Source organism: Branchiostoma lanceolatum, chromosome 5, assembly GCF_035083965.1.
Source record: "Branchiostoma lanceolatum isolate klBraLanc5 chromosome 5, klBraLanc5.hap2, whole genome shotgun sequence".
NCBI classification, from domain to species: domain Eukaryota; kingdom Metazoa; phylum Chordata; class Leptocardii; order Amphioxiformes; family Branchiostomatidae; genus Branchiostoma; species Branchiostoma lanceolatum.
The window spans coordinates 1,095,373-1,121,103 of NC_089726.1; the positions used below are offsets into that span (position 1 = coordinate 1,095,373).

At 42.7% G+C, this 25,731-nt stretch overlaps 1 protein-coding gene and 3 long non-coding RNA genes across 4 annotated transcripts; 1 reads left to right on the forward strand and 3 right to left on the reverse strand.

The window, feature by feature from the left end:
- Positions 1 to 334: 334 nt before the first annotated feature.
- On the reverse strand, positions 335 to 3,235 carry LOC136434255 (uncharacterized). Its single transcript, XR_010755715.1, has 3 exons — positions 3,091 to 3,235; positions 2,651 to 2,683; positions 335 to 1,152 (listed from the first exon to the last, which is right to left on the reverse strand). It is a non-coding gene; the product is annotated as an uncharacterized lncRNA (long non-coding RNA).
- Positions 3,236 to 3,606: 371 nt separating this feature from the next.
- On the reverse strand, positions 3,607 to 6,640 carry LOC136434554 (uncharacterized). Its single transcript, XM_066427419.1, has 3 exons — positions 5,355 to 6,640; positions 4,688 to 4,776; positions 3,607 to 3,692 (listed from the first exon to the last, which is right to left on the reverse strand). The coding sequence occupies exons 1-3, from the start codon at positions 6,638 to 6,640 to the stop codon at positions 3,607 to 3,609; spliced, it is 1,461 nt and encodes a 486-aa protein (XP_066283516.1).
- An 8,290-nt stretch (positions 6,641 to 14,930) lies between these two features.
- Positions 14,931 to 20,903, reverse strand: LOC136434336 (uncharacterized). Its single transcript, XR_010755732.1, has 4 exons — positions 20,625 to 20,903; positions 18,504 to 18,569; positions 17,979 to 18,011; positions 14,931 to 17,145 (listed from the first exon to the last, which is right to left on the reverse strand). It is a non-coding gene; the product is annotated as an uncharacterized lncRNA (long non-coding RNA).
- Positions 20,904 to 21,932: 1,029 nt separating this feature from the next.
- LOC136434283 (uncharacterized) lies at positions 21,933 to 23,335 on the forward strand. Its single transcript, XR_010755722.1, has 3 exons — positions 21,933 to 22,337; positions 22,771 to 22,863; positions 23,287 to 23,335. It is a non-coding gene; the product is annotated as an uncharacterized lncRNA (long non-coding RNA).
- The last annotated feature ends 2,396 nt before the right edge of the window (positions 23,336 to 25,731 follow it).

A 25,731-nucleotide genomic window follows, 5' to 3' on the forward strand; every position in this document is an offset into this window, starting at 1 on the left:
ACGTTAAGTCATTAATATCTGATCCCTTGAGTGAGATACACAAACTGGTAAGGTGTGTATTAGGAGGATGGGCTCTCTTTCAAAATTGCAGTCCATTATTAAGATCATATTTGTGGGGGGAAGGGCAGCTACCAAAAATTCGAAAAATCTTGGCCATAATAAATTCAATTAGGATTTTTTTCAGAAATTTAAAATAGTGAACAATACTAATCAACAGTTGCCAACAAATTGGCAAAATCAAATATTTTACTATCAAAAATTCAATAGGGATTTTTAAAAAAGGGTAAAACTTCCAAATTTTCGAAATGGTCAAATAGTATGCAATACTGTATGCAATACTAATAAACAGGAAACATTTATTTTTACAATTAGAGGGAATATCCAACTCTGCCCGCTGATATATGCTTCACGCCTCGCACGGACAAACTTCACAGAACCAATCGCCGTCTGGCAACAGCTTTTCACCATTATGTCCAACATCTCCATTTTTTTGTAAATTTTTAAGATTTAGTGGGAGTAGCGGCGTAGGCTAAGCCGGTGAACACTGATGCCAGACACTTCTGAACTTAAAGCCACTCCACAAAGCGACAGACGATTCACAATTCTCAGCGGAACAGCCCGGGGCTAAAAAAGCGAATTCAGGCAATAGAAAAGAGAGGGTTATCAGCCAAATAGATCAAGAAAATCTTTGGGAAAAAGGTTCTGATATAAAAATGATCCTAAATAGAGCAAACATGGGACATTAACTAGTGCAGTACACCTTACAGTGTATGTAAGGTCCCCATGATAAAATGTTTCATTACTTGCAAGCCACCCTTAAACATCTCTTCTCCACAAATTGCGAGCTGCCCTTTAAGTTTAGCATGTAGCTGCAGCATTTTGCAGCATCAGGATTATAACTAATAGTAGACTTTACCGCTTGAATTTCAGAGTACTAGTATAAAATTGACAGGAGGATTCATCATCATAAGCATCATTCACAGGAAAATTTAAACAACGTACAAGGTTACAACACTAAGTTATGAATGTACACAATATGTTACGTAAATAAAAAATGTGACCTTTTTTCCCTTTTCTTAATACAAACAAAGCTCCCCCAAAACTGTAAGCCTGGCCTTCAATGTCTCCATTTCCAATGACTGTCTGGCGACCCTGTAGGAGAGAAAGGACATGCTAAGTTTCCTTAGTGCTTAACCTTGGACAAACATGACCATAGCCGACCCTTTATTGGCCACTTTAGCATGGGCCCATAGTAGGGGTGGGTACCGGTACAAACAATTCAGGTCCGGTCCAGGTCCTGAGGGTCAGGTCCAGGTCCGGACCTGTACCTGTACCTGATTATAGTAGTGTCGCAGTACATCATATTTTGGACACCGAGACACACGTCATGTCTGGAACGATATAATTTCTTAGGTTTGCACTTTGTCTCAAAATTATAATTATACTCTTGTCGCCGTCTGTTTACTAATCCTTTAAGTGTTTCTAGGTATGATTCACAGCTAACGTCTTCGAAAACGAAGTTAAATCTGCTGTTTTGTATTTTCTTAGACCAGTTATGTGGCCGCCTGGTACTATGAATTTTCTAATCGGTCCATAGGCCGGTCCACTGATTTTATACGGACCGTTTTTTTTGGACCGGTCCATTAAGAAATACCGGTTTTGTACCGGTACACGGTACCGGTACCCACCCCTAGCCCATAGCAAACCCTTCGGCACTTTTACATGTGCCTATAGCCAACACTTTGGCACTTGAACGTGCGCCTGAAGCCAAACCAATTTTTTTCCTACATTGTACCTACCAACTTGATAACCGTACATTGTCAAGTTAGACCCAAAATTTTACATGAAGCAGGGCAACACACCTATTTGAGGACCACATAATAGATTCTGGAGTCACTCTACAAGCCCCTCATAAAAGTTACCTCCCCCAACTCATAAGCTACTCTTTAAAGGCATCCAGAGCATTTTATGAGGCTTGAAACTTTAATTAAAAAACTCAACTTTCTAGTCATTCCTACACATAGTAAGTTTCAATAACACTATACCATTACTTATCGAAACTAAATGAGCAAAGATACGTTGTCGTTGTGTGGTGAGAACTGATAGAAAATCCAAGCCCTAATAGACTGATCGTGACTGTCCATCACAATTAGCGGTTAAACCAATGAGAGAGTGACTGCATGTCCGTCAAATATTTGCATTTTTATGATTTGAATTTGCATTTCTACGTTTTGACGGTGATGGGGGGGGGGGCTATGGTATCTACAGTATTTACAGTAGGCGCGTGAAACTAAAAGATTACCATGTAGATTATTTTTGTGTCGTTTTTGCGCCCTTTTGAAAAGAAATCCGAACGCAAATGTGGTAAACAGTGGCATTAATTGTCAATTTAATAAAAACTAGAATATTCCCAATTTTCAAGTCTTACAAAATGCTCTGGGTGCCTTTAATTTCACTTTGTTAGGACGAAATACTCTGCCCCATAGCCCTGGAAATCTTCCAAGACTCTACCTGACTGATGTATTAGAAACAAATTAACGAAGGATTCGGAAGAAACGCACTTTTACACATTCAAACACGTAAGTTACGTTTTTAATTTAGTTACAAACTCTCAGGACATCATTACAAAACCAGTAACAACATTTCTCACCTCCTGTTGGCTTCCCCCAGCATTTCAAATAACCTGCAGGGGAAAACGTTGTTGTTAATACCTTCTCATCGCCTTCTGTAGGTGTGAGTATGACATGAAAATAACAGTAAGACCTGTAAGCTTAGGGAGACATTCCTTGGATAGTAGCTTTTAAAAGCTTTAAGTATTAGCATACATTGAGGGAGTATTGGGAGGAGGAGAATCTTAAAGTTTATTAGCAGCCTCCTAATCCTATAATAGCAAGATCGTGACATACAACTTACAAACAAGATGTTCTCAAGACGAAATAGATAAAAGATTAAAACAAAAAATTCTGTCAGCAGGGCTTCACATGCTCAAGTTGGGCAGCCCCCATGTTGTGACTCGAAGAGCCAAACCAATAGATAAATAGCTACTAAAACACATAAAGATCAACAAATAAAGGGAACAGGGAAACTTACACTTTCTTGTCCATATTTGCAGCTTTCTCCCTTGCTTCTTCCTTCTCCTTTCTCCTCACTTCTTCCTTCTCCTTCCTCCTCGCCATCTCCTTCCTCCTCGCTTTCTCCTTCTCCCTCACTTCTTCCTTCTCCTTCCTCCTTGTCTCCTCCTTGAGAATCAACATACAGATCATAAGAGGGTTAGTTAATTCTTGGTGTTAACTACACTGTGACAAAGGTGAACATCAAGTCCCGTGGTTTCTGCTCCGCCGACGCGTTCCAATTGTGTTCGGAACGCGCGAGGCGCCGCGTCTTGTTTTTTAACAGAGTCAACATTTTCTATACGAGTGCTGCGCTACTCTATAGACAATTCGACAATAAGCTATACTTCAAATGAAAGGTAAGGTTTCTGGAAATCAGCACAGAGATTTTCAAGCATATTTATGGCCGCTACATACTTGCTGCAAGCCAACAAAAGTGGCGTAAAATACGCAATGTTCAGTGGATAATTTCTTATAGTGTTACTCATTAACACCACTACGTTGGCCACCGTACGTCGGACGCGCCAAAGTTTGTTCTTGACAGACTTACTTCTATTTCCCTCTGTTCCTGGAACTGTTTCTCTGAAAGGGAAATAAGGAAGCAATCTATAAGTATACACACTGGGCAATTAAGTATGCTTTTAAAGAAACATGGTGCTATATAGTTCTGAACGGGTTGCCATGTGCTCTGTTACATGCATGTAAAGTTACATCATTTTCAGTGATAATCGGATTAGGCTGCACCAAGTAATTTTTATGGATGACGTCCTTTGGAGACCCTAAATCTAATGCGAGAGCGCGAATAAAAACAAGAAGGGCCGAAAAAAAACAAGATGCCTAGATTTGAAATATAATAGTCGACGACACATGTTAGGACGCAAATTGAATGAGAGAACACAGTGTAACAACTAACAATTCTTTGATCCATCATGAAAAAAGCAATGATTTGAATAAATCAGTTGAAGTTGAACAGCAGTTGTTGTCCTGTCCTGTTTCTTTCCGTATCCCATTGATTTTGCAGGCCTGCAGAAATATATTAAATAAAAAAGGAACTCTTTGGTCATAGTTACAGGAAGCGCAATTTCTTTTTTTTTTCTTGGAACAGACCAAAAGCAATGCGCGCGCGGACGTCATCCATAAAAATTACTTGGTGTAGCCTTACCTTAATACGGCAAAAACCTTGAGTCTAAAGAATCATCTGTGAGGGTGCGATGATACCAGGAGAAGGGTGTAACGTTACTTCACGTAAAACCGGGATTTTTTTCGATACGAGTTAATTGAAACGAATCTGGAGAACAATAAAACATAATTTTTGTCTGTTATTCTGTCAATATGATGAATTACCTTTGCACTAATGCTAGATATGTTATATTTTCTCTCTAGTCGTGCTGATACCAAAATATTTTGATTTGAAATCACCTTCTGTCGCACGCAGAATGACGGTGTATTTACACCTGAATGAAGTCCTAGTGAGGAAAGTCATGTTAAGTGCCTTTCCCAAGGCCACAACATTGGGGCATATCCCCTCTGCTTTTAGGAATAGAATTTATCGTAATAGATGATTATACTGTCCTTACTATATGTATGTAAAGCCTTTTCCTGGGCCAGGAGTTTCTGTTGTGCCGCCGCTATCTCTCTCTCGTACTTGTTGATCTCTTCTTCATGTCTAACAAGATTGAAAGATTGTATGAAACAAAGGTACAACATTTTCTGTTAACAGTCAACATCAGATACTATCATGCAATTAACACACTTCTATCTGTTTGCACTGATAAGACTGACATTTTTCTCTGACGTGTTATTCAGATGTGTTGTGTTTATGATAAATCAGACGCAGACTAATACTTCGATGTCAGAGTGAGTGAAAAAAACAACAGACAAGTTAAATGAACTCACTTTTCCTCAAGCTGCGCCTGGATGTTTGCGCAAATGCTGAAAAAAATTGGTTCTCAATCAGCTTTTGATTCTGTAATTTGGCATCCGCTACCGCATTAGCACAAACTCGCAAGTTAGAGTAAACCAAGTTACCTACATTGATGACGGTTAGACATCCAGGTAAAAAGATACGCCAAAGCAGTAATTACTCAAGCAACCGGATATGATGTTGGAAACGGACATACATTCCAAGTAGCACAAACTGCTTTTCGGCAGTGACTCTGAGCAAGATTTGTTGATCAGCAAGTTTTTAACTACGAACTATGAATTGATATGCAACAAAGTAAACCAAGTTTCCTAGGTACTTACATTCTTTCTGCCGTTAGCAGAGCCTCCAGCTCTATTTGACCAAAATTCCACGCCTCCTCCCTTTCCCTCGCTTCTTCCTTCTCCTTCCTCTTCGCCTCCTCTCTCTCCATCCTCTTTGCATCCTCTCTCTCTTTCCTCTTCTCCTGAGCCTCCTTCCTCTTCGCCTCCTCTCTCTCTTGCCGCCTTGCCTCCTCTCTCTCCATCCTCTTTTCATCCTCTTTCGGAGCCTCATTTTCCATCCTCTTTGCCTCCTCTCTCTCTTGCCGCCTTGCCTCCTCTCTCTCCATCCTCTTTTCATCCTCTTCCTGAGCCTCATTTTCCATCCTCTTTGCCTCCTCTCTCTCTTGCCGCCTTGCCTCCTCTCTCTCCATCCTCTTTTCATCCTCTTCCTGAGCCTCATTTTCCATCCTCTTTGCGTCCTCTCTCTCTTGCCGCCTTGCCTCCTCTCTCTTCATCCTCTTTTCATCCTCTTCCTGAGCCTCATTTACCTTCCTCTTTGCCTCCTCTCTCTCTTGCCGCCTTGCCTCCTCTCTCTCCATCCTCTTTGCATCCTCTTTCTCTTTCCTCTTCTTCTGAGCCTCCTTCTCCTTCCTCTTCGTCTCCTCTCTCTCTTGCCGCCTTGCCTCCTCTCTCTCTTTCCTCTTCTTCTGAGCCTCTCTCTCCTTCCTCTTCGTCTCCTCTCTCTCTTGCCGCCTTGCCTCCTCTCTCTCTTTCCTCTTCTTCTGAGCCTCTCTCTCCTTCCTCTTTGCCTCCTCTCTCTCTTGCCGCCTTGCCTCCTCTTTCTCTTTCCTCTTCTTCTGAGCCTCTCTCTCTTTCCTCTTTGCCTCCTCTCTCTCTTGCCGCCTTGCCTCCTCTCTCTCTTGCCGCCTTGCCTCCTCTTTCTCTTTCCTCTTCTTCTGAGCCTCTCTCTCCTTCCTCTTTGCCTCCTCTCTCTCTTGCCGCCTTGCCTCCTCTCTCTCCATCCTCTTTGCATCCTCTTTCTCTTTCCTCTTCTTCTGAGCCTCCTTCTCCTTCCTCTTCGCCTCCTCTCTCTCTTGCCGCCTTGCCTCCTCTCTCTCTTTCCTCTTCTTCTGAGCCTCCTTCTCCTTCCTCTTTGCCTCCTCTCTCTCTTGCCGCCTTGCCTCCTCTTTCTCTTTCCTCTTCTTCTGAGCCTCCTTCTCCTTCCTCTTTGCCTCCTCTCTCTCTTGACGCCTTGCCTCCTCTCTCTCTTTCCGCTTCTCCTGAGCCTCCTTCTCCTTCCTCTTCGCCTCCTCTCTCTCTTGCCGCCTTGCCTCCTCGTTCTCCATCCTCTTTGCATCCTCTCTCTCTTTCCGCTTCTTCTGAGCCTCCTTCTCCTTCCTCTTCGCCTCCTCTCTCTCTTGCCGCCTTGCCTCCTCTCTCTCTTTCCTCTTCTCGTGAGCCTCCTTCTCTTTCCTCTTTGCATCCTCTCTCTCTTGCCGCCTTGCCTCCTCTCTCTCTTGCCGCCTTGTCTCCTCTCTCCTGGTCAGATTGTCCGTGCGTTGTCTCACGCTGCAGGGAAGTCAGACAGCGTTGGTGAGATTGTGTGACGTTTTTATCAACTAGTACTACTACAGACAGAAGCAGTTTATTTCAATGAGGTTACACTGTATAACAGGCAGGTAGAGAGTCAAATATGGGCCACTTGTGCATCATGCAGCAAGAAAATTTCACAAAGTTTGAAAAGCATAAGGTTTTACCATAACTATACAAATCAAGGGCTTAATTATAATTTCCTAAGCCCATATGGGTAAAAAGGCCGTATCAAAAAGTTAGAATCAATAATAAAAACCTTCAGAAAAAAGGTTGCACAATATCTTCGATGGACGAAGTATTTAGAACCATGCAGTAATGCAGACTAAAAGTAGGTTCACAGCATACAGCAAGAAAGGATGTTCAGAAACCCCTAGTCTTTATCTATTTTGATTTACCACACTTGTGGAAGGTTTGACATAACAGGTGACTATCATCTTTTCAAGATGTCAACCCAAACCAGACTGTTAAGTTTTGGACCATCGCACACCGGGGCATGCCCCTACTCTTTTTCGAAAGGTGCGGTGGTTTCTTTTACGTGCGCGGGGTGCGGCTCTCCCCAAACACGGGACCTCCATTTAACGTCCTATCCGAGGGACGTCCCTAACCCTAGATGAGTTAGGTACTCATTTACACCTGGGTGAAGTGAGGAAAGTCGTGTTATGTGCCTTTCCCAAGGGCACAACGTCGGGGTGCAAGTTCGGACATGTCTCTGGGCATAACCCGGGATAGAACCCGGGTCCCATTGTTTGACAGCCGCGCGCTCTACAGTTGCGCCACACGACGCCATCTAGTCTTCTGATAGGACTTGAATTCCCTCACCTGGCTAACTCCTCCTCCACCTCTCTAATCATTCTGTTGGAGTTTCAAGAAACAAAAAAGAAAGGAATAATGAAATATTTCTAAACCATACAGGTGAAAGCGTCATACAGAAATCATGTTATATTAGATATGATTAAAGCATACAAAAAGTACTTTGGTATCAGTGAGTGTCTTACTCACCTATCAATTTCATCTTCTTCCTCATCCCCATCCTCATCATCAGCGCTGTGAGAAACACAAACATCACAATCAAACTCTGTCTTCATCTGAAATGTGCTGAAAATCCAATACTGAACAATGCCTCAAGAAAGTCTGACCGAATCCCCGAGTGCTAAGGCCGAGACAGAAACAGTTAGTGTGCAAAGCTGGTGTGCTACACCTAGAGATGGTTTACAGGGTTTGTGATTATGAAACAAACATACAAACAAACAAACAAACAAACAAACAAACAAACTAACCTAATTTCAAACAAAACTTAACTGTGATAGATCCTACTATATAGAGAGTACATACTCTCCAAACTGTGGAGCTACGGAACAATTTTACGTTGTGTTTGATGCAGATTGAGCTTCAAAGTCAGTCTATAATACTTTAATTAACTTAATTAAGTTTGATTATGTTGTCTGTGGCAACACTTTCTCTAAAACTGATACAACGACATTAAATGAGCCGATTTTCTTTATCATAACTGGAGTTGACTTTTCTATGTAAACCTTACGTCTTCAAGATGTCTTCTACCGTGAGGTGCCCCTCCTGATGGACATCTAGGGTACTGCAGGGCAACAAAAAATTTGTTGATTGGATACAGCAAAATACTGGCGACAGATATGTTTACCTATGTGTGGAAGGTGTTTAGTTTAGCAGTGTGTTTACCTGTGTGTGGATGGTGTTTAGCATCAGGGACAGATGTGTTTACTGGTGTGTGGACGGTGTTCAGCACCAATGACAGGTGTGTTTGTGAGTGGATGTTGTTCAGCACCAGGGACAGGAGTGTTTAACTGTGTATGGGTGGTGTTCAGCACCAAGGACAGGTGTGTTTACCTGTGTGTGAATGGTGTTCAGCACCAAGGACAGGTGTGTTTACCTGTGTGTGAATGGTGTTCAGAACGAAGGACAGGTTTGTTTGCCTGTGTGTGGATGATGTTCAGCACCAGGGACAGGTGTGTTTACCTATGTGTGGATGGTGTTCAGCACCAGGGACAGGTGTGATTACCTGTGTGTGGATGGTGTTCAGCACTAGGGACAGGTGTGTTTACCTGTGTGTATGGTGTTCAGCACCAGGGACAGGTGTGTTTACCTGTGTGTGGATGGTGTTCAGCACTAGGGACAGGTGTGTTTACCTGTGTGTATGGTGTTCAGCACCAGGGACAGGTGTGTTTACCTGTGTGTGGATGGTGTTTAGCATCAGGGACAGATGTGTTTACTGGTGTGTGGACGGTGTTCAGCACCAATGACAGGTGTGTTTGTGAGTGGATGTTGTTCAGCACCAGGGACAGGAGTGTTTAACTGTGTGTGGATGGTGTTCAGCACAAAGGACAGGTGTGTTTACCTATGTGTGGATGGTGTTCAGCACCAGGGACAGGTGTGATTACCTGTGTGTGGATGGTGTTCAGCACTAGGGACAGGTGTGTTTACCTGTGTGTATGGTGTTCAGCACCAGGGACAGGTGTGTTTACCTGTGTGCGGATGGTGTTCAGCACTAGGGACAGGTGTGTTTACCTGTGTGTATGGTGTTCAGCACCAGGGACAGGTGTGTTTACCTGTGTGTGGATGGTGTTCAGCACCAATGACAGGTGTCTTTACCTGTGTTTGGATGTTGTTCAGCACCAATGACAGGTGTGTTTACCTGTGTTTGGATGTTGTTCAGCACCAATGACAGGTGTGTTTACCTGTGTGTGGATGGTGTTCAGCACCAATGACAGGTGTCTTTACCTGTGTTTGGATGTTGTTCAGCACCAATGACAGGTGTGTTTACCTGTGTTTGGATGTTGTTCAGCACCAATGACAGGTGTGTTTGTGAGTGGATGTTTTTCAGCACCAGGGACAGGTGTCTTTACCTGTGTTCGGATCTTGTTCATTTATTTATTTATTCATTTATTCTTTGACTCAGGCCGAAGGCCCATATTAAAAAAAACAGATACAATTTACAGACATCTACATATAACAACAACGACAAAAATATTGCATTAAGTAGAGTCGAAGCGAGATGGCGATAAGACTAGTCGACAATAGTAGGTCCAGTGCCGGCTCAGAGAAAAAACTTCAGAGTAACATAACAGTTGGATTATACTGTTACCAGATGCAAAAAAAGGATACGCGTCACAAATGAGTGTGCAACCTTACGCCGCCTGGCGTCGAAGGTATCGACCCGACAGCTCGAGAAAAGTAAAGAGTTACTAGTACTCCTAGGTTGAGACATTATCATCTTAAAAGCGTCATGGTAAGCCACTCGGAGTCTCTGCATTGCACCTGCACTGTGGTTGGTCCACAGTTGTGCGCAGTACATAGCAGAGCACTAAGATATAAAAAGGATGCGCTTCACCTCTGGTGAGCATAGGGAAAATTTGCGTGAGAGAGAATTAGCTTTAACGTAGAGTTGTCTATTTATTTTTCGAATTGAATCGTCATCAGAAAGGTTGGGAGTAATTTGAAAACCCAAGTATGTGGCCGAGGGAACGTAGGCCAGAGGGGTACCGTATAGCTCCACTGAGGATGGCGCACCATTCAAACGTAAGCGGGGGCATGGTTGAGCACCAATGACAGGTTTTTTTTGTGAGTGGATGGTGTTCAGTACCAGGGACAGGTTTGTTTACCTGTGTGTGGATGTTTTTTAGCACTAGGGACAGGTGTGTTTACCTGTGTGTGGATGGTGTTCAGTACCAAGGACAGGTTTGTTTACCTGTGTGTGGATGTTTTTTAGCACCAGGGACAGGTGTGTTTACCTGTGTGTGGATCTGTATCTGTATCTGTATCTATATAGCCGGTATAACCGCCATCAGGCGTAACACACCAGCTTCGCAGGCACGCGGCGCGGCAGCAGCTGGTCATATTACACCGAACGGTCTGTTACACCTAGTCTTTGCATATCTGACTGCAACCGTGCGAGGCCGGGCGCCCATCTCCGCGTGTTCTCCGCGTCTGGATGGTGTTCAGTACCAAGGATAGGTGTGTTTACCTGTGTGTGGATGGTGTACAGCACCAAGGACAGGTGTATTTGTGTGTGGATGGTGTTCAGCACCAGGGACAGGTGTTTTTGTGAGTGGATGGTGTTCAGCACCAGGGACAGGTGTGTTTACCTGTATGTGGATTTTGTTCAACACCAATGACAGCCGTGTTTGTGAGTGGATGGTGTTCAGCACCAGGGACAGGAATGTTTACCTGTGTGTGGATTTTTTCAGCACCAAGGACATGTGTGCTCACCTCTGTGTGGATGGTGTTCAGCACCAGGGGCAGGTGTGTGTTACCTATCTAGCTAAACTGGTCCCTATGCTGACTGTTCTGAGTCCAGCTCTATCTAGCTAAACTAATCCCTATGCTGACTATACTGAGTCCAGCTCTATCTAGCTAAACTGGTTCCTATGCTGATTAAGTCTAACTCTATCTAGCTAAACTGGTCCCTATGCTGACTATACTGAGTCCAGCTCTATCTAGCTAAACTGGTTCCTATGCTGACTATACTGAGTCCAGATCTATCCAGCTAAACTGGTTCCTATGATGACTATACTGAGTCCAGCTCTATCTAGCTAAACTGGTTCCTATGCTGATTAAGTCTAACTCTATCTAGCTAAACTGGTCCCTATGCTGACCATACTGAGTCCAGCTCTATCTAGCTAAACTGGTCCCTATGATGACTATACTGAGTCCAGCTGTATCTAGCTAAACTGGTTCCTATGCTGATTAAGTCTAACTCTATCTAGCTAAACTGGTCCCTATGCTGACTATACTGATTCCAACTCTATCTAGCTTTACTGGTCCCTATGCTGACTATACTGAGTCCAGCTCTATCTAGCTAAACTGGTCCCTATGCTGACTATACTGAGTCCAGCTCTATCTAGCTAAACTGGTTCCTATGCTGATTAAGTCTAACTCTATCTAGCTAAACTGGTCCCTATGCTGACTATACTGATTCCAACTCTATCTAGCTAAACTGGTCCCTATGCTGACTATACTGAGTCCAGCTCTATCTAGCTAAACTGGTCCCTATGATGACTATACTGAGTCCAACTGTATCTAGCTAAACTGGTTCCTATGCTGATTAAGTCTAACTCTATCTAGCTAAACTGGTCCCTATGCTGACTATACTGATTCCAACTCTATCTAGCTTTACTGGTCCCTATGCTGACTATACTGAGTCCAGCTCTATCTAGCTAAACTGATCCCTATGCTGACTATACTGAGTCCAGCTCTATCTAGCTAAACTGGTCCCTGTGCTGGATATAATAAGTCTAACTCTATCTAGCTAAACTGATCCCTATGCTGAATATAATAAGTCTAACTCTATCTAGCTAAACTGGTTTCTATGCTGAATATAATAAGTCTAACTCTATCTAGCTAAACTGGTCCCTATGCTGAATATAATAAGTCTAACTCTATCTAGCTAAACTGGTTTCTATGCTGATTAAGTCTAACTCTATCTAGCTAAACTGGTCCCTATGCTGACTATACTGAGTCCAGCTCTATCCAGCTAAACTGGTCTCAATGCTGACTATACTGAGTCTAACTCTATCTAGCTAAACTGGTCCCTGTGCTGGATATAATAAGTCTAACTCTATCTAGCTAAACTGGTACATGGTCTCTATGCTGGATATAATATATAATAAGTCTAACTCTATCTAGCTAAACTGGTTCCTATGCTGATTAAGTCTAACTCTATCTAGCTTAACTGGTCCCTATGCTGACTATACTGAGTCCAGCTCTATCTAGCTAAACTGGTCCCTATGCTGACTATACTGAGTCTAACTCTATCTAGCTAAACTGGTTCCTATGCTGATTAAGTCTAACTCTATCTAGCTAAACTGGTCCCTATGCTGACTATACTGAGTCCAGCTCTATCTAGCTAAACTGGCCCCTATGCTGACTATACTGAGTCTTACTCTATCTAGCTAAACTGGTCCCTGTGCTGGATATAATAAGTCTAACTCTATCTAGCTAAACTGGTACATGGTCTCTATGCTGGATATAATATATAATAAGTCTAACTCTATCTAGCTAAACTGGTTCCTATGCTGATTAAGTCTAACTCTATCTAGCTTAACTGGTCCCTATGCTGACTATACTGAGTCCAGCTCTATCTAGCTAAACTGGTCCCTATGCTGACTATACTGAGTCTAACTCTATCTAGCTAAACTGGTTCCTATGCTGATTAAGTCTAACTCTATCTAGCTAAACTGGTCCCTATGCTGACTATACTGAGTCCAGCTCTATCTAGCTAAACTGGCCCCTATGCTGACTATACTGAGTCTAACTCTATCTAGCTAAACTGGTCCCTGTGCTGGATATAATAAGTCTAACTCTATCTAGCTAAACTGGTACATTGTCCCTATGCTGGATATTATAAGTCTAACTCTATCTAGCTAAACTGGTCCCTATGCTGACTATACTGAGTCCAGCTCTATCTAGCTAAACTGGCCCCTATGCTGACTATACTGAGTCTAACTCTATCTAGCTAAACTGGTCCCTGTGCTGGATATAATAAGTCTAACTCTATCTAGCTAAACTGGTTCCTATGCTGATTAAGTCTAACTCTATCTAGCTAAACTGGTCCCTATGCTGACTATACTGAGTCCAGCTCTATCTAGCTAAACTGGTCCCTATGCTGACTATACTGAGTCTAACTCTATCTAGCTAAACTGGTTCCTATGCTGATTAAGTCTAACTCTATCTAGCTAAACTGGTCCCTATGCTGACTATACTGAGTCCAGCTCTATCTAGCTAAACTGGTCCCTATGCTGACTATACTGAGTCTAACTCTATCTAGCTAAACTGGTTCCTATGCTGATTAAGTCTAACTCTATCTAGCTAAACTGGTCCCTATGCTGACTATACTGAGTCCAGCTCTATCTAGCTAAACTGGCCCCTATGCTGACTATACTGAGTCTTACTCTATCTAGCTAAACTGGTCCCTGTGCTGGATATAATAAGTCTAACTCTATCTAGCTAAACTGGTACATGGTCTCTATGCTGGATATAATATATAATAAGTCTAACTCTATCTAGCTAAACTGGTTCCTATGCTGATTAAGTCTAACTCTATCTAGCTTAACTGGTCCCTATGCTGACTATACTGAGTCCAGCTCTATCTAGCTAAACTGGTCCCTATGCTGACTATACTGAGTCTAACTCTATCTAGCTAAACTGGTTCCTATGCTGATTAAGTCTAACTCTATCTAGCTAAACTGGTCCCTATGCTGACTATACTGAGTCCAGCTCTATCTAGCTAAACTGGCCCCTATGCTGACTATACTGAGTCTAACTCTATCTAGCTAAACTGGTCCCTGTGCTGGATATAATAAGTCTAACTCTATCTAGCTAAACTGGTACATTGTCCCTATGCTGGATATTATAAGTCTAACTCTATCTAGCTAAACTGGTCCCTATGCTGACTATACTGAGTCCAGCTCTATCTAGCTAAACTGGCCCCTATGCTGACTATACTGAGTCTAACTCTATCTAGCTAAACTGGTCCCTGTGCTGGATATAATAAGTCTAACTCTATCTAGCTAAACTGGTTCCTATGCTGATTAAGTCTAACTCTATCTAGCTAAACTGGTCCCTATGCTGACTATACTGAGTCCAGCTCTATCTAGCTAAACTGGTCCCTATGCTGACTATACTGAGTCTAACTCTATCTAGCTAAACTGGTTCCTATGCTGATTAAGTCTAACTCTATCTAGCTAAACTGGTCCCTATGCTGACTATACTGAGTCCAGCTCTATCTAGCTAAACTGGTCCCTATGCTGACTATACTGAGTCTAACTCTATCTAGCTAAACTGGTTCCTATGCTGATTAAGTCTAACTCTATCTAGCTAAACTGGTCCCTATGCTGACTATACTGAGTCCAGCTCTATCTAGCTAAATTGGTCCCTATGCTGACTATACTGAGTCTAACTCTATCTAGCTAAACTGGTCCCTATGCTGAATATAATAAGTCTAACTCTATCTAGCTAAACTGGTTTCTATGCTGACTATGCTGAGTCTAACTCTCTCTTAACTGGTCCCTAAGATTCAAGATTCAAGATTTATTTATTGAACTTCGCAGTGAGATCACTGAATAACATTTAATGTACAAATGATAACAAGGTAAAAGCTTTTGCGACTCACAATATCGCACATTTTGTAGTCTTGATTAATACTTTTAAGATTGTTCCACGTTTTTCCTTACACGGAATAAATAACACAAGCATATATTCCACATAACTTAGATAAAATGATATGTATACGTAAATTGCACTTCATTTTCTCCTGCATTGACTTAAAACAGAGGAGTGTTGACAACAATATTAATGGTAGCGGCTAGCTGCTCATGATAAGAATTACTATCCAAACTCATTGAGCAAGTTGCACATGTATGGGATGGGGGAATTGCTGTATCTGTTTGTTCTTGCTTTGGGCAGTTCAGTTTCTTGCTGTTTCTAGTAACGCAGCCTGAAACCTGAAGCCTGGTCAGTGGCAGCCAGTCTCTGTACTCAGAGTCTAGCAATGTCCTAGCAAACTTGAGGCAGAGCTGCTCCCTTCTCTCTGCAAGAGTTACCAGTCCAAGGCATTGCAGTGCACGAAGGTAGTCTTTGTTAGAGTTCCCTAAAATGATACGGCACGCCCGCTTCTGAATTCTTTCCAGTTTTTCAGCTTGGGCTTGTGTCAGTCCTGGTGACCAAGCAGGAACCGCATACTCAAGAATGCGCCTGACATAGCCCGTGTAAATCGTTGTCAGGTCAGCTGTAGACAGGGCGAACTTCTTTAGCCGTTTGAGGAAATAAAGCTTCCTCGCTGCTGGACATAACATATAACTGACTTGTTGGTCCAAACGGAGATCGTTTTGCATACAAAGTCAAGAGAATTTTCAATGAGGGAACAACGACCAAGGGCGTTTCACAAATCTGAAGTGGCGGGGGTGGTGGTGTTTTTTTTCAGAAAGTCACATGCATGTTGAGGCATTTGGTTCTGTTCAACAACATGTGGTTACTTGCAGTCCATTCTTGTAGCTCGTCCAGCTCATGCTGAAGGGTGGAGGGCTGGTGGAGTGCCCTTGACTCAAGCAGGTTCATGTCGTCCACGTATTTCCATGTCAGAATGCAGGTGTTACTTGCAGCGTCATCAATAAGAGTCAAGAACAGGATGGGACCGAGTAACGTTCCTTGAGCAACGCCGCATGACATTAGTATTCCCAGGAGGAGAGCGATCGACGATACCGAACACACTGCTTACTATCGGAAATAAAATCACAGATCCATGGAATCAACTCTCTCCTCAGGCCCTTGTTCAGCAGTTTTAAGATGACTGTGTTGTGATCCACTCTGTCGAAGGCTTTTGAAAGGTCCGTAGCCACTATGGTGCAGATGGTGCCTCTTCAGAGACTGTCCACTAAGCTCAGGAGCGCATGAACAGTTGAGTGACCCTTGAGACGACCCCACTGTCTCTTGTCAGTTGACGTCATGTAGAATCCTCTTCAAATCATAAGCCAACTAATTTAGTTCTATCTAGCTAAACTGGTCCCTATGCTGACTACAGGTAATTTAGTTCTATCTAGCTAAACTGGTCCCTATGCCATCTAATTCAGTTGTTTCTAGCTAAACTGGCCCCTTTGCTGACTAATTTAGTTCTGTCTAGCTAAACTGATCTCTTCGCTGACTAATCTAGTTCTATCTAGCTAAACTGGTCCCTATGCTGACTAATTTAGTTCTATCTAGCTAAACTGGCCCCATTACTGACTAATTTAGTTCTATCTAGCTAAGCTGGCCCCTTTGCTGACTAATTTAGTTCTGTCTAGTTAAACTGGCCCCTTTGCTGACTAATCTAGTTCTATCTAGCTAAACTGGTCCCTATGCTGACTAATTTAGTTCTATCTAGCTAAACCGGCCCCTTTGCTGACTAATTAAGTTCTATCAAGCTAAGCTGGCTCCTTTGCTGACTAATTTAGCTCTCTCTAGCTAAGCTGGCCCCTTTGCTGACTAATTTAGTTCTATCTAGCTAAACTGGCCCCATTGCTGACTAATTTAGCTCTCTCTAGCCAAGCTGGCCCCTATGCTGACTGATTTAGTTCTATCTAGCTAAACTGGTCCCTGTGCTGACTAATCTAGTTCTATCTAGCTAAACTGGCCCCTTTGCTGACTAATCTAGTTCTATCTAGCTAAACTGGCCCCTTTGCTGACTAATTTAGTTCTATCTAGCTAAGCTGGCTTACTCTTTCTCTAGGCTTGTTGATGTGGCCTTCTGCTCTGCCTGAAGAAGTACAAAAAACAAGTTAAGCATCAGAAACTATGAAATAAAGTCAACAGAAATTAACGATATCATTTAAATATAACGTAAATAAACAATAACAGATTCTCATAACAGAATAACATTACTATGATCAGAAAAATGTTACAATCATTGCAATACTCTGATTTTCCTAAGCAGAAACATTGAAAACATGTTAAAGTTAAAAAATACTTCACAAATACTGGTACAGTACAGGGAACATAGAATATTTGGAGTTTTTTTTTATTTAGACACCCAGGAATCTCACCTGCTGACATTTCGGTGTCTGTCAGACACCTTCTGCAGAGCTTCTGACTGGAGTTCTGCTTCTTGCTGCTATAAGTAGCTCAGCCACGTTTCGGATTGCGTTGTCACCGCAAAAGCGCCACCTACATCGGCTACTTATAGCGGCGAGAAGCAGTACTCCAGTCAGAAGCTCTGAAGAAGGTGTCTGACAGACACCGAAATGTCAGCAGGTGAGAACCCTGGGTGTGTAAAAAGAAACTCGAAATATCCTAAGTACAGGGAACTGCAGGTACTCGGAGAGTGAACAAACTGTACCGGACAATCAACTTACAGCCCAGTCTCTAAGTGTAAAAATCAGCAGCTAATGTTACAGTATACACAAGAAAAATGGCTACTGGGTCAGGCTAGATTCTACTGTTAAGTTGGTATGGGGAGGGTTAAAGAGGGGTTAAACTGATCAGCACCTTGGACAGGTCTGGAGAGGGTTTAGTTTGTGACTTTTCATCAAGAGTCGGCAAGTTTTCTGACAGAATACTAGGTCTGACAGGATTTCTGGGAGATGTACCTACCTGGTAGTCAGAAACATTCGCGATGATGGGGGGCTGGAAGAAACATAGAAACCATCAGTACATTGGATTTATTTAGATGCCATTTGGTTCAGGAAGTCTACACAAGTCTCAAACCAAGCCAAGATACAGACTCAGTCATGTTTGGTGCAGCGCCACCTAGCAGTAAGCAGAGTCATTACACCCTGATGAAGGCAGCTGTTACAAGTGACAAGCTTTATTCCAAGTGGTGTCAACAGAGAAAATACCACTACAATTTATGATACCCAATATATATGTACTCGATGAAAAGCTGCCTGTGTACCGATTTGAGCTTATCATGAATAAACAAAGGTTCAAACAAACTCCTTTCTTTTAAAACAAGTACCAAAACTGTGGCCAATGGCTTACAACAACAGCCCATACGCAGGCCTTCAGCCCTTTCAACAGCCGGGATTCAAACCCTCAACCTTCAGGTCTGGCAGCAGGCATGCTGACCACTGTACCACCAGTGTTAGTTCTGTGCTGAAGAGAAGAAATGGTACTCACGGTGGTGTTGTCTCCTCTCTCCCCATCATGCTTCCTGCTCCTCTCTCTCAGTTCAGACATTCTTGACTGTAAAATAAAAGTAACACCAAAGGTTTGACTATGATGTACATGTACAGACGTACAGTCAAACCTGTCCATTGTCAAGAGGCTTGAAGAAAGCAATCAAAGTAAACGAGAGTAAAATCCGGCATAGGTTCCTCGCTCTGGCCCCTAACCAGGGAACCGCGGGCTATACCGTGCTTCTGTTACAAAAATTAACTTAGATTTGAGAAAATATGTAAGTTCCTAAAACTGGGAAATCGGGCATAGGTTCCTTGCTGTGACCCCTAACCAGGGGGCCACGGGCCATACGGCGCTTCTGTTACAAAAATTGACCAAGAGCCTTTTAGAATACAAAGTTCCTAAATCAGGAAAAAATCTGGCATAGGTTGCAGTCTGGCCCCTAACCGGGGGTCCACGGGCCATACGGCGCTTTGGTTCCAAAAATTGACATAAATTTTAGAAAACATATAAGTTCCTAAATCAGGAAAAAATTGGGCATAGATTCCCCGCTCTGGCCCCTAACCAGGGGGCCGCGGGCCATATGGCATTTACTGCAAGGCTTGAACTTCTGGACAGGCAAGCTTATTTTGCGGACCACTCAACATTACAATTACACTGAATACGACAATAAGACACTAAGGCAATGCAAAGCATGATACAATATAAAACAACGCATGATACAATATAAGACACTTAGGCAATTCATAGCATCATACAATATAAAACAATGCATGATACAACTGAACTTCAACAGGTTCAAAAGGCTGATTGTGAGACCAAGTACACTGTAGGGTGACAAGAGTGCTGTCAAAGTTGACTGTATGCCTAAAATAATTATCTTTATCACATAGCAAACATTGTCTTGATCTTATCTAGAATATAGGAAACCAAACAGCCCACAAAAGGGACCATAACATACATGTCGGTAATTTTCTCAGCTGGAATTTAACCAAAAACTCACAAGATAAACAGGAATTATATCCATATTCTATAAAAAGGACATTAGAGGAGATATTGAGGGTTTGAACAAAAAATTTTCAGCAAACGTCTTCCACATGTACAAAGTACTAAGGACAATTAATCAGAATAATTTAAACCTAACAAGATATTTACGATAATTATCAATGTTCAACAAACCTCACAATATAATTATAGAAAACCTTCGGTAAAAAACCATCATTTCACCGGACGAAACGTCAGCAAAAGGACGGACCTACCTTTGCTGGAACATTTTGACTTCGTAAACAAATCAACAGAAAGTCTCAACACTATACAGTCTACTCTACAAATCTGGACTATCTAACCAATTAAATATCTTACATATCTACACGGTAGAAATACAAATGAGAAGAAAGTTATGTTCCTTGAAAGACATGTGAAATTTGACTGTTCACCGAGTAGAAAGTCAACAATAACAAGGTTGAAATAAGTTCATTGTTTTGCTCCACGGCAACGCCCCCCTCCCCACCGCACATCAAAACAAACAAAACAACAACAAAGTTGCACACAAGCACGGCAAAAGTATGGGATTTCTAACGGTACAGAGTAAAGCCGGATTTTCAGGGCAACAATCAACGATCCCACGTTGGTTTTAACATTTTCCTGAGACTTAACTGTTATATAACCAAGCGTTAAGATAAAGTTTGACCTTAAATTTTGTAAACTTGTTTTAGAAGACCGAACAATAACCCACCCCCATCCGTGTATTTGTAACACCAACTAAACAATAAAACACATTATTTTCACTGCCAAAACTTTAACACGGTGTCAAGTGCTTCATCCTACCATGAATCCAGCCTTGCTGAACTTATTTCTGGCCGTTTACAGTTTCCAAACGGCACATTTTGAACACTAGGACCGCGGAACAAGTTTGAGATCTCCCCTGCATAAACATACTGGAACCCTCCCCTGGTCCAGTTCTGCACAGCTCACAAACTCCCGTCAAATGTTCAAAACAAACGTTTCCAAACATCACGACACTCTCACTATCGTTTCTACAACATGTCAGCTACAACTCGGTGTGATGATTTCCGGCTTAATCAAAAATCAATCGTAGAAATATGCAAAATTAGTCCTCACCTTTTTTGCGCGTCTACTTTCTGTGGACTGGAAATGTCGTCTGTGATGTTGTCAGGACACCGTCTCCATAGCAACCCAGCTGACCACAGGCGGACTGCGGGAGGAATGGTCTTGGCGTTGCGTTACTATATTTGACAGAAGAATACCGCAGTTATGTTGGTTTAATGTTAAAAACTGACAGAAATGCACTCCTGTATTTTGCATGATGTCTTCAATGTCGCTTTTGTTGCTAAGTTGTCGTTATTTAAGACATTCAGGACTTCATTTCCTTAATTCTCAAGGTCAATGCCCGCACTATTCCTGTTCCACCGCTCGCGGATGGATACAAAAAGGCAACTAAGTTGCGCGGCGTTCCCTACCGCACTACATTTTGTCTTCGCGGCTGTTTTTCAGATCTAACGGAATTTCAACGGGCTTGATTATCTCAAACTGGGCTTGAGCTTAAGTGTTTTAATCCGCCAGTGCTGTGTGCTACTATTCGTCTTTCTGTCTTGTTTTCTTGGACCTACTTTTCGAGTGGATGACTACGTCCAACAACGTTGTCAGGACACCCCCTGTTTGAGCGCGCCACCTATAGGCCGATGTGTGAACTGCACCGTAGAAGCACTAACTGACGACTAGAGATGGTTGGTTTAATCATGTTGGGAAAATAATGTACAGTCAAACCTGGATTCAGCAACTACTCAAGGGACCGAGGAGAATAGTTACTGAGGACAGGTGGTTGCCCAGAACAGGGTTTGTAAAATTGGACGGGACAGTTTTAATGTGGCTGGTGACTGGAGGTGGTTGCCTGTGCCAGTTGGTTTCCCAACCAGGTTTGACTGCACTGGCTACAGTACATTTCTTATGCCTGAAAATCCCTGCAGGTCTTTCTGACATGTCCAAACACGCAGTATATGCCTTTGCAGGCTGTTAATGACAACTCCTATTCAATATTTATCGACCAAACCTATCATGTATTCACATGATTTGTCTCGATGTGGGCGGTGATTGTTACCCAGGTTACATCATGAATTGCTTCCATCTTTGGTTTCTGATGTTGTGATGTAAGGCTTCATATTTCTTTGAGTCTGGGACTACTCGGTAGACAACAAGCGACTTGCCAGGTGCAGGACGTGTTTTTTTTGCTGTGCTGAAACCTGTGGCATCATGTCGGGAGGGCAGCAGCAGTCCCAGACTGTTGACTCAGGTGCTGGTATGTTTTGTGATTTTTTCTTGAGATAGTCTTTCTTTCTTGTTCGAACCGTACAAATCAGCTCAATGGCTACAAACATGCTTCTCTATCGTACTGAATACTGAATAAACCAGTCTACTATTACTACTTCTACAACGTTTACTACAGTAACTACAGATGACATAGGACAAATGCTATCAAAATCGTTCATAAAACGATACGCAAAATGTAGACAAATTTAGAATGAAGAAATTTCATCAACAAGATGGTTAATGGCTGTTACTAGTACATATCGTATTCTATTAGTCTTACGGTCTTTCATGCTTTGTGTTTCACTGATTCGTTTGAATTTTGTTGTCGTTGTCAATGTGACACTCGGTTTACCTGTTCACTTGGATTTCTACAGATGACAGCACTACTGTTATTTTTTTGCTATTTTCCTGTAGGCACCACACCCATGCAGCAGCCTCAGACTGATTTCCAGGCACGTGCCGACGCCGCTGCGCGTATACCCAACCCTATGTACGCCTCCAGACCAGGTAAAACGTCCTGTTCTTATCTTCCTTTGTGGTGCTCACTTGGGTTCTCACGTTTTAAGTTGACTGTTTTTCTTACAAACCTGTTTAAATGCATGCCGTCGCCGCTATCAACAAGATATACAGTATACACTGGTGTCTGTTAGGTTTCAATGGCACAGAGAATTGATGTGTGCCCGTTATTCTGAGGCACAGTCGTTGCAACTTGTGTATTATTTCTAAAGGTTTCTTTCCATATTCTACACACGTCAACGGACAAAACGTTTGGTTAATTGTCGTTCTTGTTTTGTGATGATGATGATATTGCACTATTGACGCATTTTGTAATTTGTAGTCATTGTTGATACTCATCATGTCTGTTGGTCGACTTAAAAGTTAAACGGCTTGACCATTCTAAGGTTGGTTTGCAGAAAGATACGTCTTGTCATTTTGCCAGGCACCACACCCATGCAGCAGCCTCAGACTGCTTTCCAGGCACGTGCCGACGCCGCTGCGAATGTACCCAACCCTACGTACGCCACCGGACCAGGTAAAACGTTTTCAAGTCCGCTTACAGCGTCCTGTTCTTATCTTGCTTTGTGGTTCTCACTTTTTAAGTTCACTGCTGTTCTTACAAACCTGTTTTAATGCATACTGTCAGGGCCATCATCTTTTAAAAATCTCAAGACACCGTTAACAAGATCCACAGTATACATTGGTCTTCGAAGTTTGGACACCGGGAATTGATGTATTCCTTTACCTTTGAGGGTCATTGTTAGAAGTTGTTTATCATTTGTTTTTGAAATTGTCTCTTTCTATATTCTACAAAGTCAACGGAAATTTTTTTTTTGTAAACAAAACCTTTAGGCAATATTGATATGTTGTAAAATGCATCAACACTGAGACGTTTTATACTTTGTATTGTTGTATTGTATAAATCATGTGGTAAGTCTTTTTTGCAATTTTTCTTCAGGTACCATGGACGTTACGTACGTCTCAAGGGCAGGTTCGACGTTTTCAAAATCATCAAATTCGTTTTTGATGTCATTATAATCTATCTTTGCATACCGTCAATGCAATTTTAAACCTCGACACGCCATGAACAAGAGGTGCAGTGGTTTATTGTTGGTTTATTGGTAAAAAGACTTCCATTAGTGAAGTACACAAGTGATTTATCTATCTAAGGCACCTGTTGTGACGTGCTCTGCATTGTTTCCTTGATGTTCAATTTTGTACTAATGGTAAAGGACATTGAGTACACTTTACCACCAAAGAAAACTTTATGGTAATGTTAATATATGGGAAAATCTATCAATATCTAAATATCATATGCTTCAAAAGCAGCCGCCCAAAATAAGACGAAATGCGCCAGCCGATGCAGGAAGCTGTGGCAAATCTCGAGCCCTTTGGTTATAGTGGTCATCGCTGTTCTATCCTCCTATTTCGCAGGTCAGGTTCATTTTGTAATTCTGTCACATGATGAACTTGACTATTTACGTAATTCGTGAAGCATTCTGTTGAAAAGACAGTATCATACAGAAATTAGCAACTTTTTTTTTTTATACAGTCAGATTCACTATTTTCGAGGAGGTGCAAGAACGTTTCCAGGAGCTGGAGCGTAAGTACCATTTACTTTGATAAGGCAGACTTCATGCCAGTAGATCTTGCAATCTGTGGACTAGTGCAAAATCATGTTCTGAGTTCCGGTTTATTACTTTTTACCCAAGGGTCCTGCACGACAAGATCACGTTTCAGTCAGAGATCCACAACTACCAAACACGCTCAACCAAGACAAACACAATCAGACTTCCGAAACCAAAATCCAACTCTCAGAAAAGACGCTTTCTGTACAGAATGTCTCAGTTGTGTAACAACACCGGCAGCAACTAGCAAATAATTAGACTGAAATTATTGCTTTTAAGGGACTAATAGTATGTTTTTTCTCCTCTACAGTCAATGTGTATGCCCTTGTATGTTTTAATTGTAATGTGTAAATATGAATGTGTAGACCACAGGAAGAATAGCCCCTTATGAGGCAAATTGTGGATCTAAATAAAACTCAAACCTTTGCCAAGAAGCTTGAATTTTGTAGCGTTTGTAACAGTGTTTGACTTGATATTATAGTGGCAGATTTTATATAAGGAAGAAGTGGTGTATGTTTGTGTCCCCTAGCAGCTTGCTCTTCAACATCTTCGAACTCTTACTAGAAATGTGCCTGGTTCTTAGGTCATCTATGAAATGACGCTTTGGACAGGTTAGCAACAGATGGTATGTCTACATCTCCTGGGAAGGTTGATTCTATCATTTCAGAAGACAAAGCTGAGGCTTTCGGGCTTCCTGGGCCTCCCGGACCTGCGGGAGAAAAGGGAGCCATGGGACCAGCTGGCGCCGTGTCTGTCGGGCCACCAGGGCTTCCTGGAGAAAAGGGGGCCATGGGACCAGCTGGACATGTGTCTGCCGGGTCTTCTGGGCCTCCGGGAAAAAAGGGGGCCACGGGGCCAGCTGGACCTGTGTCTGCCGGGCCTTCTGGGCCTCCGGGAAAAAAGGGGGCCACGGGGCCAGCTGGCCCTGTGGGAAAGGACGGGCCGCCCGGACCAGTTGGGCCCCGAGGGCTGATGGGACCCGTCGGGCCAGGTCCATCAGGGATGTCCGAGTGTCCAAGCCCTACGGGACCGGCTGAACATGCAGGTATGATTTTTTCCCAGGTGTGTCTTTTGGATTTAACAGTAAGTCAGTTAGGCTTCTAGGATAAACGCAGATGATAAACGCAAAAAATCAGGGAGTCCGCAAGCAGGGAGATATTATTTCTAATGGACGACAATAAGCAACAAATAGTCATTGCTTATTGTGTATCCTTCCAATTTTTCTTCTGTTAATGCAAATCTTTCTTACAGCATCCTGTCCCGGTGGTTACACCATGTGGCGTGGAATCTGCTTCAAGGTCGTTAATAGACAGAAGATCTTCAGCGAAGCGGCCGCGGTCTGTCGTGAAGACGGTGGGACTCTCGCCATGCCCCGAGATTCTGACACCAGCGCGTTCCTGACCTTCTTGTGCAGGTTCGACAGCCACAAATGCCACAGCTGGATCGGCCTGCGCCGTCAGCACAAAGGAGGACGCTTTGAGTGGTTGGACGGTTCTGCACTTGGTGACTACAAGCCGTGGCGTCAGAGAAAACCGGATGGCCATGGTGACTGCGCTTATTACGAAGCAAACTGGTATGGCACGCTTAGGTGGAAGAACAGGGAATGTGACCTCAAGCTTCCCTTCCTCTGCCAAATAACTCCAGGTATGTGAGCCTACATCGTGTTTTTTAATGGATTGAAAATGAAGATGAATGAAGGTGATAAAGGAATTCTACCACGTGGAACTCTACCTACCATAAATGGGTCTCCCTATCTGCTTACTTCCGCTAACAGA